Source organism: Erpetoichthys calabaricus, chromosome 14, assembly GCF_900747795.2.
Source record: "Erpetoichthys calabaricus chromosome 14, fErpCal1.3, whole genome shotgun sequence".
NCBI classification, from domain to species: Eukaryota; Metazoa; Chordata; class Cladistia; order Polypteriformes; family Polypteridae; genus Erpetoichthys; species Erpetoichthys calabaricus.
The window spans coordinates 99,142,251-99,156,968 of NC_041407.2; the positions used below are offsets into that span (position 1 = coordinate 99,142,251).

General features: G+C 46.0%; 1 protein-coding gene across 1 annotated transcript in view; it reads left to right on the plus strand.

Annotated features, from left to right (window-relative positions):
* rapgefl1 (Rap guanine nucleotide exchange factor (GEF)-like 1) overlaps nucleotides 1-9,447 on the plus strand; it is a 34,738-nt gene extending 25,291 nt beyond the window's left edge. Inside the window, exon 15 of the mRNA XM_051936216.1 lies at nucleotides 8,530-9,447. Coding sequence (XP_051792176.1) covers nucleotides 8,530-8,654 — 125 coding nt within the window. The 3' untranslated portion in view covers nucleotides 8,655-9,447. The remainder of the gene's footprint in view (nucleotides 1-8,529) is intronic.
* The last annotated feature ends 5,271 nt before the right edge of the window (nucleotides 9,448-14,718 follow it).

The window sequence follows — 14,718 nt, forward strand, 5'->3', positions numbered from 1 at the left end:
TCCTTTTCAAATAGTTTCAGTGGTGTGAGAAGATGATGATAATATTTTACATTTATATGGCACTTTACATAGTCACTTCAACCACCACCAATATGCAGCACCCACCCTGATGATGTGACGGCAGCCATTTTGGCACCAGTGCACTCACCACACATTAGGTGGTCAAGTGGTAAGAGAGTGAGTTAGCCATTTAGAGACCGGGAATGATTAGGAGGTCAGAATAACTAGGCCATGTTGGGCAGGATACCCCCCTACTCTTTACAAAGGACGCCCCGGGATCTTTGATGAGGACAGAGAGTCAGGACATCGGTTTTACGTGACATCCGAAGGACGGATCCATTTGTACACCACATTGTCCCCGTCACTTCACTGAGGCATTGGGATACTCCTCCCTGTGCATCGCACACTCGCACCTCCAAACTGACCAATCACAATAAAGCCAAAGTGACCAGTTGGATTGATCAGAGGTACTGGACACCACAGCATAGTGTTTTATTTATTTATAATATATATACACTGCCTGACCAAAAAAAAAGTCGCCACCAAAAAAAAAAGGTCACACACTCTAATATTTCGTTGGACCGCCTTTAGCTTTGATTACGGCACGCATTCGCCGTGGCATTGTTTCGATAAGCTTCTGCAATGTCACAAGATTTAGTTCCATTCAGTGTTGCATTAATTTTTCACCAAGATCTTGCATTGATTGTGGTAGAGTCTGACCGCTGCGCAAAGCCTTCTCCAGCACATCCCAAAGATTCTCAATGGGGTTAAGGTCTGGACTCTGTGGTGGCCAATCCATGTGTGAAATTGATGTCTCATGCTCCCTGAACCACTACTTTCACAATTTGAGCCCGATGAATCCTGGCATTGTCATCTTGGAATATGCCCGTGCCATCAGGGAAGAAAAAATCCATTGATGGAATAACCTGGTCATCCATATTACTAACCGAGAATGGTAAACCGGAAGGCACAGACGCAGGTACATGGCGATGGACCCAGGAGACATAGTGCACAGGCGCCTACAGCGCGCGTCTCATAAACCGTAAGCGAAGTCTGATTCACCGCGAACGAAGGAGTTACGGCTCAGAAATGAAAGAGCTCAACTAACATAAATAGGACATGAAGCAACAACGCGCCCATAGCTAACGACTAACGACACAGCCACACAGAAAAGAGGATTCTGCACTGCACCCCAGAGTCAAACAGAAGACACTACGGGGTCCGCAAAGGTCCACAAAGAGAGTACGAAAGGCGCAGGCGCCTACAACGCGCTTCTGAACTAAACGTCCACACTACACAGCATGGTCCGGGTAATAAGAATAAACGAACTCTCCGTATTAAACGTACGGCATCCTCACACGTCCAAACCATATAGCATATGTGAATCACATTACAGTGATGCACTGTTAACAGTACAACCACAAAAAACCCATCCATCCATTTTCCAACCCGCTGAATCTGAACACAGGGTCACGGGGGTCTGCTGGAGCCAATCCCAGCCAACACAGGGCATAAGGCAGGGAACCAATCCTGGGCAGGGTGTCAACCCACCGCAGACCACAGAAAACGCTCCGTATTAACAGTAAGTGCAATTATCCATATTACTAACGGTAGACAACGGATAACTAATGGAGTCACGGTCACGACTCCAAAACGATCCAGCTCAACTAACAGAGCTACAAAAGTGAGCCCACATGGATAAAAACAATAGACGTAGGCGCCCACAACGCGCGTCTGAAACCGCGGAAGCAAAACTGTCTCGGCTCCAAAACCAAACAGCTCGACTAACGGAGCTACGAAAACGAGCCCGCATGGACAAATACAATGTACATAGTCGCCTACAACGCGCATCTGAAACTGCGGAAGCAAAGCAGGCACGGGTTCAAAACGAAAGACCACAACTGACGGAGATACAAAAACGAGCCCACCTGGATAAAATCAATGAACGCAGGCGCCTACAGCGCGCGTCTGAAATGCCACAAACAAAGCAGACACGGCTCCAAAAAGAAAGAGCTCGACTAACAGGGCTACAAAAACGAGCCCGCCTGGATAGAACAAATGAACGCAGGCGCCTACAACGCGCTTCTCAAATAACGCAACCTAAGGAGTCACGGCTCTAAAACGAAACATCTCAACTAACGGACATACAGAAGCGAGCCCGCCTGAATACAATTAATGAATGTAGGCGCCTACAACACGCCTCTCAAACAGCACAGTCAATAGATAAACAGAAAAGAAAGGAACGACAGACGGCCGCTAAACAATTCCGCCAATTAGCTGACAACGCATTCTGTAATGAGTCCACTATTAGTGAACATTCATTAGGATTAATGAATATACAGTAATCCCTCACTTATCGCGGGAGATAGGTTCCAAAGCCGACCGTGATAACTGAATTTCCGCGAAGTAGGAACACCATATTTATTTAATTATGTAATGTGTATTTGGACGTTTTTAAACCCTCCCTGTATTGTTTACAACCCACCCTTTACTCTGTTAATAACGGGGACAACTGCTAAGCAATATGAAATCGGTAGATAAGTTTACACTTACTGTATAGCGAAGTACACGTAGCAGCTTGTAGGCGGTCATGACGTCGTCGACCTTGTTGCAAAGACTCCTAAAGCAGATTCCATCCAGACTACTGCCTTATCACGTCCACTTGCAACTCGTTTTGCGCTCTGGTTAAAGGACACTGCGGCCGTAGATCTTATATGCTTTTCCTCCTTTTTAAATAAAAAGAATCGTGGACTCATTGATGCCGTAATGGTGTCCTGCAGCGGTGTAGCTGTTCCCTTCCTTCAACATATCCAAAACATTTACCTTTTCTGCAATCATTTGCATCTTCTGTTGGCGCTTGGACACGGCCCCTGAAGCAGTAGCACGTTAATGCTGAATGAGTGAGATGAGACTTCCTGGTTAATGCAGCACTCCGTCGCTGAGCCAATCAGCAGCACACAGGAACTTAACTGCGTGCTCTGATTGGGTAGCTTCTCAGCCATCCGCCAATAGCATCTCTTGTATGAAATCAACTGGGCAAACCAACTGAGATAGCAGGTACCAGAAGTAAAAAGACGCATTGTCCGCAGAAACCCACGAAGCAGCGAAAAATCCGCGTTATATATTTAGATATGCTTACATATAAAATCCGCGAAGTCGTGAATCCGCGAAAAGTGAACCGCGAAGTAGCGAGGGATTACTGTACTTCCTTTGTTCGTCATCTACACCTTTACACTCCAATATATCTCATACATTCATCAATGTATTTCGGGTTACCCAACACCGGGGGTAGGCGAGCGGAGCCCCCTTGTTCAGTATATTCAGGTAGTGGAAATGCTCTTAACTTTCACTATTAAATCATAGACCTGAGTTCTACTGTTGTTTTTCTTCGACTTGATTTCACCAAACGTTTAAGTGATCGCCGATCACGATCATTCAGGATTTTTTTTCCGTCCACATTTCTTCCTCGAAGACGATGGGTCCCTACTATCCTACCAATTTTTAATAATGTGTTGGACAGTTCTTAACCCAATTTTAGTAGTTTCTGCAATCTCCTTAGATGTTTTCTCTGCTTGATGCATGCCAATGATTTGACCCTTCTCAAACAGACTAGCATCTTTTCCACGACCACGAGACATGTCTTTCGACATGGTGGTTTAAGAAATGAGAAGCAACTCATTGCACCAGTTGGGGTTAAATAACTTGTTGCCAGCTGAAAGATAATCGCCCATGCAGTAATTATCCAATAGGAGGCTCGTACCTGTTTGCTTAGTTAAATCCAGGTGGCGACTTTTTTTTTTTTGCCAGGCAGTGTATATAATAATAATAATAATAATAATAATGCATTTTATTTATAGGCGCACTTTACATTAGCAGTAAATCTCAAAGTGCAACATAAAAAGATTAAACAAAGGTAAGGCAAGATAAAAACAGAGATTTAACAACAATAATTATAGCATTCTTGTTAATATGCTTTCCTTAATAGAAAACAGCCCACAATCTGCTGTGTTCTCAGGCTCTCTGGTAGAACATTCCAGAGTCATGGAGCAGCGGCCACACAGGCTCGGTCACCCATTGTATGAAGTTTGGTCACAGGTGGGCGAAGGCGGTAGGTGTTTGTAAAACGGAGGTTTCTTGCAGTGGATTGTAATTTAAGGAGTTCTTTAAGATATTGTGGAGCATTTCCATGGATACCCTGGTGAGTTTGTATTCGATACGGAGATGGATGGGGAGCCAACGAAGTGACCGAAGGATTGGTGAGATATGTTCATATTTCCGCACCCTCGTCAGGATTCTTGCAGCACTATTTTGAATTTGTTGGAGCTTTTGAAGGCTCTTGTTGGGTATCCCGATGAAGAGTGCATTACAATAGTCCAGTCTGGATGAGACAAACGCATGAACCAGCCACAGAGGGAGAGGTAGGGACGGAGTTTGGCAATGTTTCACAGATGAAGAAATGCAATTTTACAAAGGTGATGGACACGTGTATCAAATGACAGATGGGAGTCTAACTTGACATCCAGATTTGTAACAGAATGGGAGAGGGTAATGGTACGGTCACAAAAGGAAAAACAATTTACAGAGGAACGAAGTTGATGGGGTGTGCCAATTAAAAGAGCTTTAGTTTTGGTGCTGCTCAGCTTGAGGAAGTTCTTGGACATCCAGGCCTCAATCTCATCCAAGCAAGAGGAAAAAGTTGATGGCAGTGTAAGAGGAGATGAGTCCAGTCTCACACAGAGCTGCGTATCATCAGCGTAACAATGGAATGAAACTCCATGCTTGCGGATGATGTGATCCAGGGGTAGTATGTAGATATTAAAGAGGGTCGGCCCAAGGACTGATCCTTATGGGACTCCACAGGTGACAGTGTGAGTATGAGATTTAGCACCGTAAGGCCACATACTCAGCCCTGTCTGTAAGATAGGACTTGAACCACTCGAAAGCAATGCCAGAAAGTCCAATTGTATAGTGAAGATGATGAAGGAGAATATTATGATCTACCGTATCAAATGCAGCTGTGAGGTCCAGGAGGATAAGGAGTGATGGAGAGCCCTGGTCAGCAGCCATCAGGAGGTCATTGGTGATTCTGACCAGGGCTGTCTCTGTGCCGTGAGAAGTTCGGAAACCAGACTGAAATTTTTCAAACAGATTGAATTTTTGGAGGTGATCCTGAAGCTGAACCTAAAACAACCTTTTTACAAAACCTTAGACAAAAATGGAAGGTTGGAGATCGGACGATAGTTTGCTATCACTTCAGGATCTAAAGACGATTTTTTTTTTTTTTAAATGAGGTCTAATGTTTGCGGTTTTCAAGCTGCTCTGGAGAGAGTGATTAATGATATCAGCAATAAGAGGGCTTATATCTGATACATTAGCTTTTATCAGAGGAGGAGGAAAAAGGGTCCAATGAACACGTTGAAGGTCGCATCCTCTGTATGATGTCCTCAACTTCTTTAATTGTGGTACTGAGGAACTGGGAGAGGCAGCCCATTGGCTTTGATGTGGAAACATCCAGCGATGGAGGGCTGGAGGCAGACAATGAGGAGTGGATGCTGTCCACTTTAGAGGTGAAATATTCAATAAAATTATCGCACTGCTCCTCTGTGAAATTATTACAAGCGTATAGGTGTGAGGATTGAGTAAATGGTTTATCACGGAAAAAAGTTGTTTGGAATTTCCAGGACTGTTGTTGATTAAATTTGAAGATCTGGCAGTGGTCAGTGCTATGGAGTAGTTTTTTTTTGGTGTTCCCGATAAGCTAATTTGTGGACCGTTGAACTGGTTGCCACAAAACGCCGCTCGAGGGCCCGCCCAGCTGTTTTCATCTGTCGAAGCTCACTTGTAAACCACAGGGGGCAGATTTTACAAAAGAGACCACTCGTCATTTAACTGGGGCATGGGTCTCAAGGATGTTGTGGAGCCCATTGTTGTAGTAATCGACTAATTCACTGACAGAAGAAAGGTGGGGAGCAATGGAGAAGATCTTAATGTCAGTATTTAAATCGGTCAAATTAATTTTTTTCAGGTTCCTGAAGTGGATACAGCGCTGAGGTTTAGAGTATATTAGTGAATTTGTGGGTAAATCCATTGACACAATTTTGTGATCGGAAACACCCAGATCAAGTACTTGGAGGTCTGAGGTGAGGACTGAGTCAGTAATAACTAAATTGAGGGTATGGCCCTTGTTGTGAGTGGGGACCTCGACAAGTTGCCTCAGATTTCGGCAGTCCAGGAGCTCTAAGAGCTGAGCAGCAGAATAATTAGAGGGGGTGTCCACATGAATGTTCAGATCTCCAAGAATCAGTACATTTGATGATGTTGTACAGAAAGATGAGAGCAGCTCATTCATTTCTGTAATGAAATCAGGGTGTTGTTTTGGTGGACCAGATGAGAGAGTGGACTCAGGGCATTACCTCCCCCGGGTCACTAGGTGCCAACCCGCCTGGGTTGCTGCGGTCCCACAGATTACCGCAGGGCTTCATGGGAGTTGGAGTTCAGAACAGCCCTGTTGGAATCCTCATTCAGACCACAGGGTAAGCGCCCCCTGCTGGCCTCATCAACACCTTCTATAGCAGCCACCCAAGTAGTGTACTGGCCGGGCCTGACCATGCTTGGCTGCAGGTGGTTGGATGACCTCGTCTGACGTGCAGGCAGTATGGTTGCTGGAGTCCTTGTAGAGCTGGATCACTGTAACATTTAATAATAATAATAATAATAATAATTCATTCCATTTATATAGCACTTTTCTCAGTACTCAAAGCGCTATCCACACAGGGAGGAACTGGGAAGCGAACCCACAATCTTCCACAGTCTCCTTACTGCAAAGCAGCAGCACTACCACTGCGCCATCTTGGGAGCAGAGATAGTGCAGTGATGCCTTAGGTCAGGGGGTGTCCAGCTCTGGTCCCAGTGGACCGCAGAGGCTTCAGGTTTTCATTCTAACCCTTTTCCTAATCAGTGACCGGGTTTCACCGCTAATTAACTTCTTTTCCCTTTGTTTTCACAGCCTTGTCTTTGAGTGTTGGCTCTGAGGCTAAGGATCTGCACTGGCAATTGAAAGGTTCGAATCTCGTAAATGCCAATAGGGACTCTGCTCTGTTGGGCCCTTGAGCAAGACCCTTAACCTGCAATTGCTGAGCGCTTTGAGTAGTGAGAAAAGCACTATATAAATGCAAAGAATTATTATTATTATTATTATTAAGGATTCAGTCCTCTGAATTTATTCCTTTGTTCGCTAAATGACAGCCAAACAGAAATGAGATGTGAAACAAGCCAATGGATGACCAGCCAAATTGGGATTTCAAACTCCATCCAATTTCACTCCAACCAGTCTCTTAATGAGAAGCCAATTCTTGCTGTAAATCCATCCATCCATCCATTATCCAACCCACTGAATCCTAACACAGGGTCACGGGGGTCTGCTTAAGCCAATCCCAGCCAACACAGGGCACAAGGCAGGAACCAATCCCAGGCAGGGTGCCAACCCACTGCAGGACACACACACACACACACACCAAGCACACACTAGGGCCAATATAGAATCGCCAATCAACCTAACCTGCATGTCACACGCAGACACGGGGAGAACATGCAAACTCCACGCAGGGAGGACCCGGGAAGCGAACCCCAGGTCTCCCATCTGCGAGGCAGCAGCGCTACCCACTGCGCCACCGTGCCGCCCCCTGCTGTAAATTAAACCCGTTATTTAATTCTATGGCTTGTTGCTGCTCTCATTTCCAAAATTTCTGATTTTCTGTTTTTTCTAAGAACATTGTCAAAAATGTTTTGGTGACCTGACAGATCAGCCGTCCTGAGACCTCCACCTTTCTTTATTTTCACATATTGTGTGATGGACACAGGTGAGCTGGTCATTTGGAGGCTTGTTTCGTGTCTCATTATTGTTTGGCTGCAAATTAAGGAAAAAGGGGCCTGAGTCAAGTTAGTTAAAACTAAGACAAAAGAAGTTAATTAGCAGCAAAAACTGGTCACTAATGAAGAAGATGGTTAGAATGAAAACCTGGAGCCACTGCGGCCCTCTGGGACCGGAGTTCGACACCCGGGCCTCAGGTGGACTTGCTCCTCCGCCGGTCTTGAATCCTTGCTGCTGCAGTGCTTTGTCATTGGGGGTTTACAGGTTCACTTTGTGTTTTCTCAAATTCCTTCCGGGGGTCTCTGGTTACCCTCCACATTTCACAGACATACAGTGGGACAGATAGACCAATATAAATTTGCTCCATGTTTGTCTGTGTGTGTGTGTGTGTGTGTTGATGGACTGGCCCATTCTTTTGAGTGGGGTCCTAACCTTGGGCATGTTGGAGGGGCTAACAAAACTCAACTTTTGCTGATAGGTTCATGATAAGCAGTGATTAGCTGAGCGGGGGGGGGGGGGCACTGTGGGGACAACCCAGCTTTTATTATAGTAAGTTCTGGGTGGTGGGAGACTATCTAGCAGAGTGACCAGTGGGGTGGTCATCATTTTCGTCCAGTTTTTCTCACCCTTCCTCATTTCCCTTCCTTTTCCTTCCCAAGACCTGGACACGGAGTCGTCGCCGTCCCATTTGCAGACGAAGGCCTACGTGCGACAGCTGCAGGTCATCGACAACCAGAATCTGCTGTTCACCATGTCGTGCAAACTGGAGCCCAAAGACGCTTGAATCACATCAGGGTTCTCACTGGAGTATTTATTACCGTTATTTCGGTTTGAGTTTATTTGATTTTGCTCTTTGCCTGTCTGTGAATTGAAAACTAGACAGCTTTGTTTCCACAGGGTGGAATTCCCCCATAGAGCGGAACCCCCCCCCACACCTCTCAAGCCCCCCACGCCCCCCTATCTCAACTGTGGTGGTCCCGCATGTATAAGGAGACCCCCAGAAGGCCCCCTTGTACATTCGCCCGCACTTAGCAACCACCATAGTGACCCAGTGGCTGGTGGGGGTTGTGGGGGGTGGTGGTGGTGGTTGGGGGTCCTTTAGGCCTTGTGGGGCAGTCTGTGTTAATGCCAGTGTGCTTTTTGCTCTCTTCGTTGTTAGCCCCCCACACCCCCCCTGTATTATAGTCATGTAAATATGTAAATAAAATCAAAGATGGAGTCTTTATTTTATGTATGAAAAGATGGTATATAAAGTGATTTTTGTAAAATTACGTTTTGATAACAAGTGGCTAAAAATATTGAAGATGTAAATATTAATGCTGTAATATGCTTGAAGTGGATGCCTTTAAATATTCAACTGTTATTGTTTTTGGTTTGTTTTTTTTTTTTTTTTAATTTTGTTTACTGGTCATTTTAGACATTGAAGTGGGACAATCAGTCGGACATGAGGGCGGAGGAGGGCAGGCGGGTGGCTCACGGAGTTGGCGCCTCTTTACCTTTCATTCAGATCTCGGCCTCTTCCTCCTCCTCCACTCCGTCCACACGGGTTTTAATAAAGACAAAATGTCGAGTCCAAACACGGTGGCCTTCCGTGTCCTTTCTTGCTTTCGACGTTTCTGAAACACTAAACCGCCATCTGCCACAAGTCGGAAAGTTGAGGGTTAGGGTTGGCATGGCCAGCCTTGGGGTCGTTCAAGCAACATTTGAGCCCATGCAGCTCCAGATGTGTGGCACTCGAGTACAATGGGTGGGATTCCTCAACAAGGCATGGGGGAGTGGGCATCTCATGCCAGGGGCACCCATTTTAATCTCGTGCCAGGGGCACTTGTTTTAATCTCGTGCCGGGCACCCGTTTTAATCTCGTGCCAGGGGGTTTCACAAGTAGTGTGACTGAGCACAAAAGTTGGAGGCCAGGCGCCATTGAGACGATTGATTGAGTAGCCATGCCAGTGGTTCACAGGTGGAAGTTGGTGCCCCTGCAATACAGATCTGTTCCTAAATCACACGTGGCATAGGAAAGAGGCCACTGTTGCCGATGTTGATGTTGTGCCCACCCCGGGAAGCGGCAGGTGCGTTTTTTTTTTTATGGAGGACTCACTGTGTTGGAGTTGTACTGGTGACGCAAAACGAGCCGCCTGAAAATAAAGAGAGGAGAAGGTCTCGGTCATGTTGGTCTGCTCAGGTCACCAAAACATCTTGACGGTGGTCTTAGAAAAATCAACAGTCTGCTGGGAGCAGCAACAAGTCCTGATATTCAATAATTAACAGCAAGCATCGGCTTCTTATTAAGGAACTGGTTGGAGTCTGACATTCCAGTTTGGCTGGTCGTCTGTCGGCTCGTCTCACGCCTCATTTCTGTTTGGCTGCCATTTAATGAAGAAACAAATCAATTGAGAGGCCTGAATCTTTAAAAGCAGGGCTATGAAAATGAAGGGCAAAGGAGTTCATTAGCAGTGAAAACTGGGCACTGATTAGGAAAAGAGTGAGAATGAAAACCTGCAGTCCACCAGGACCAGAGTTGGACACCCCCTGTCTCAGAGTCTTTTATATTTTGTTCTATTTTATGTTGGGGGTATTACAGTGACCACTGAGTTGAACCGTCACCCCAGTCTGAGGTGGTCTGCATGCTGGAGCAGATTTTCTTCAAGTGGTTGATTGCATTCATCCTCAGACCTGTCCTTGAAGCTGAGACGCACCGCCATAGTCTGCTGGTGCCACCACAGTGCGTCGCTATAATGATGGCATTGAGCAGCTGAGCAGCAGTGCCTGGTCTACGCCACACATAGCGCTTGGAGGTTTACCCAGAGTTCTAGTTCTGACCCATGCGACCGGACACTCTTTTGCTCTCCGAGTCCTTTAAAGCGTCACCCACCTTTACCTCAAGAGTGGCTTCTATCATAAATGCCTTATTGATGGAGTGCTGCTGAGATGGCCGTCCTTCCACCTCAGCAGAGGACTTGCAAAGCGCCCTTAGATGTGACCATCTTACATCTTAATGCTTACTAAAATATAGTCTTCGCTTTTCTCATGTGCTTATAATTCTTTTCTACTATGCAGAGATGACCAATTTTAAGAATACATTTTTCTATACAAGCAGTTCCTTGGTGCTTCAGAGGACTTTCGAAGTGCCCTTAGGTGTAACCATAGGGGTCTGGTTCACCTCCCTGACCGAGGTTCTTTTTGCCTGGCTACTCAGTTGTAACTGAATGGCCAACTCCACAAAGAGTCCTGGTGGTCCTAAACTTCTCGAGTCCACTGGGAAGAAGGGTCAAATTGTTTATTGTGCATTCACATGTGCTGTCATGTGGTAGGCACCCACTATGATCTCCATGTTGGTCTGTTAGCCTCGGAACACTCAAAAGCTTTAGAGTTGGTTTGATCTCCTCGCCCTGATCTCAGCGTCATGACAGTTTGATTATGGAGGTCTACAAGCACTTCCTTGGTCCTTCAGGGGACTTCTGAAGCGCCCATAGTGTAACCGTAGGGGTCTGGTTCACCTCCCTGACCGAGGTTCTTCTTGCCTGGCTACTCAGTTGTAACCAAATGGCCAATTCCGCAAAGAGTTCTTGTGGACCCAAACTTCTTGGGACCACCGGAAGATTCAAAGCTTTTGCAGGTGGTTTGATCTCCTTGCCCTGATCTCTGCCTTGTCGCAATCTGATCATGGAGGTTGACAAGCGGTTCCTTGGTCTTTATGGCCTGGTTTCTGTCCTGTCATGCAGTGTCAATTGGTGGGGTCTTCTGTACGCTCTACCACACGTGTGCCTTTCTAAATGACATCCGGTCAATTCAGTTTGCCCGCAGGTGGACTCCAGTCAAGTTCTTGAAACATCCCAAGGAGAATTAGAGCAAACAGGAAACACCTGAGCAACATCTGGAGTGCCACAGCAAGGGGGCAGAATGAGAGATGTCAGTTTTGGATTTTTTTAATGAATAGGCAAAACTTTCTGATGGCCGTCAATTCTTTTGTATTTTAGATTTGTAGTTTGTGTAGACCACCATGTAGAGATTGGCCTTCACCTTGCCATTAAAGGGTCTTATTCAGTTGTGAAAGAAGAACTTAAGAAGTTGTGAAAGCTTCTGAGGTGGTCAACGCTTCCATAGGGGCCATAAAAGAAAAGCCCATCAAGAGACAGTGCACAGCGTTACAGAACACAAGGATGGCGTGAACGTGGTTCAAAAGCAGGTCTTGCTGATGTTGTTTTGCCATCGAAGTGGAGAGAGAAGGCAGACCCCTCAGACCGCTGCAGCCTAAATGCAGACAGCCAGCTCCACGCTCTTGTATTTTTAGTGTAACCTTATATCTTCACTCAAGAGCTGCTGCCCCTAACTGTCTGTGGCCCACCTTCCCTGCCCCTCCTGAGTTTCCTCCTCTCATGTTTGTTATTTTTATGAGTAAATTCAACACATTCCTCAATTCCTTCTTTGCAGAACGGTTTTCTTCATGCCTTCATGATCTGTCACGACGCAGTGATAAACACTCATCCACACTCCTGCGAGGTCTCCTGCACCCACTGCTCTTGTGCTGTGGATTTCCCTGAATGAAACATAAAAGGGAGTGAAAGCCATTGGGATTGGGGTGGGGATTGGTGTAACTTGGAAGATCGGAATTATCAGTGGGACTGACAGGAGGTGGGAGGCGTCCTTAAACCTTCTCCAAGGGGTCATTAGCCTGCAGGGCTCCGCCACAAAGAAAACAAACGGCGGAGAGCACCGTCAACCAGGAAATGAGCCAGCGACGTGTGGCTACAGGCCGTCTACGCCACAGAGGAACGCCCCTCGCTGCCCAGGAATGTTCTGTCTCATTGACGGCTGTCAACAGGGGTGTGTGTGTGTGTGCGTATGTGTGTGCTGTCTGTCAGTCCAACTGGGTAGGGCTCTGTGTGTGCAGCTCTCTCCATAGATGAGCAGGTTGGCGTCTGTCTGTCTGTCCATCTGTGTGTGTGTGTTTACCCATCAGTCTGTTCTTGCATACTTCTGCATGTGTGTTGGTCTCTTGATATGTTTGTGTGTCTGTCAGTCCATGTATGATGCTGTGTGTTTAGCGCTGTATATGTCTGTCTGTCCAGGTATGAAATGTTTGTCTCTATGTCTGTCTGTCTGTGTGTGACTATTTGTGTCTGTCTGTCTGTCCAGGTAGGATTCTGTGTGTCTTTGTCTCTGTAGCTGTCCGTGTGTCCATATATGACTGGTTGCATTTGTCTGTCTGTCCATGTTTAGTTGTGTAGATGTTTGCTCCTGTATCTGTCTGTCCAGGTATGACTATTTGTTTCTCTGTCTGTCTGTCTGTGACTATTTGTGTTTGTCTGTGTGTCTGTCTGTGTATGACTCTAGGTATGTTTGTGCCTGTATCTGTTTGTCTGTCCATCCGTCCGTCCGTGTATGACTCTGTTTGTCTGCTTGTCCATGTATCTCTTGGTCCATGTATGACTGCTTGTTTCTCTGTCTGTCCATGTATGACTGTGTCTCTGTCTACATGTGTGTTTATTGGCCCAGGTATGATTCTCAGGTATGATTGTGTGTGTCTGTCTGTCTGTCTTTCCATGCATGACACTGTCTGTGTCTGCCAGTCCATGTATGATGCTGTGTGTGTTTAGCGCTGTATACGCCTGTCTGTCCGTCCAGGTATGAAATGTTTGTCTCTCTGTCTGTTTGTGACTATTTGTGTTTGTCTGTGTGACTGTCTACGTATGGCTCTGTGTGTCTGTCTGTCTGTCCAGGTAGGATTCTGTGTGTCTTTGTCTCTGTAGCTGTCTGTCTGTCCATCCATGACTGTTTGCATTTGTCTGTCTGTCTGTCCATCCATGTATGACTCTGTTGGTCCATGTATGACTGTTTGTTTCTCTGTCTGTCTGTCAGTCCGCGTATGACTGTTTGTGTTTGTCTGTCTGTGTGTCTGTCTGCGTATGACTCTGTGTGTGTTTTTGTCTGTATCTGTCTGTCTGTCCATGTAGCTTTTGGTCCATGTATGACTGTTTGTTGATCTGTCTGTGTGTCTGTCTGTCTGCCAATGTATGGCTGTGCTTGTCTGTGTGTCTGTCTGTCTATGTGTGTGTTTGTTGGCCCAGGCATGATTCTGTTTGTCTTTGTGTCTGTCTGTCTGTCCATCCATGTGTGCCTCTGGTTTTGTCTGTCTGTCTGTCCATGTTGTTGTTGGTCCATGTATGACTGTCTGTCTGTCTGCCCATGTACAACTGTTTGTCTGTGTGACTGTCTATGTATGTCTGCATGTGTGTTTGTGTCTGTCTGTTCATGATGTACAACAGTTTGAATTTGTTCCCCTCTCTGTCTGTCTGTCTATTTACAGTATAACTGTTTGTGTCTGTCTGTCTGGCCACATATGATCCTGTGTGTCTTTGTCTCTATGTCTGTCTGTCTGTCCGCCCGTCCCTGTGTGTTGGTGACATACTGAAGGAAAAAAATGCAATACCCAGCATTGTAGTGACATTTCAACCTCCATCACTGAAATCACAAGAAACAAATGAGAAGGCCAGAGAAACAGAACGGCACCACAGCAACAAAACAACAGCGAAACAAGAGCAATGGTGACCGTTAGCAAGAGCCGTCCACCACTGTCCTCCAGTGTATTGTGCAGGGGTCCCCAACTCCAGTCCCAGAGGGCCGCAGTGGCTGCAGGTTTTCATTCTAACCCTTTTCTTAATTAGTGACCTGTTTTTGCAGCTAATTAACTTCTTTTTGAATTCATTTTAATCTATTTGCTCTTGAAGACTCAGACCCCTTAATTGTTTCTTTTTCCTTAATTAGCAGCCAAACAATCATGAGATACAAAATGAGCCAAAAACACGACCAGCAAACTGTGGCCATCATACAATATCTGAAAATAAAGA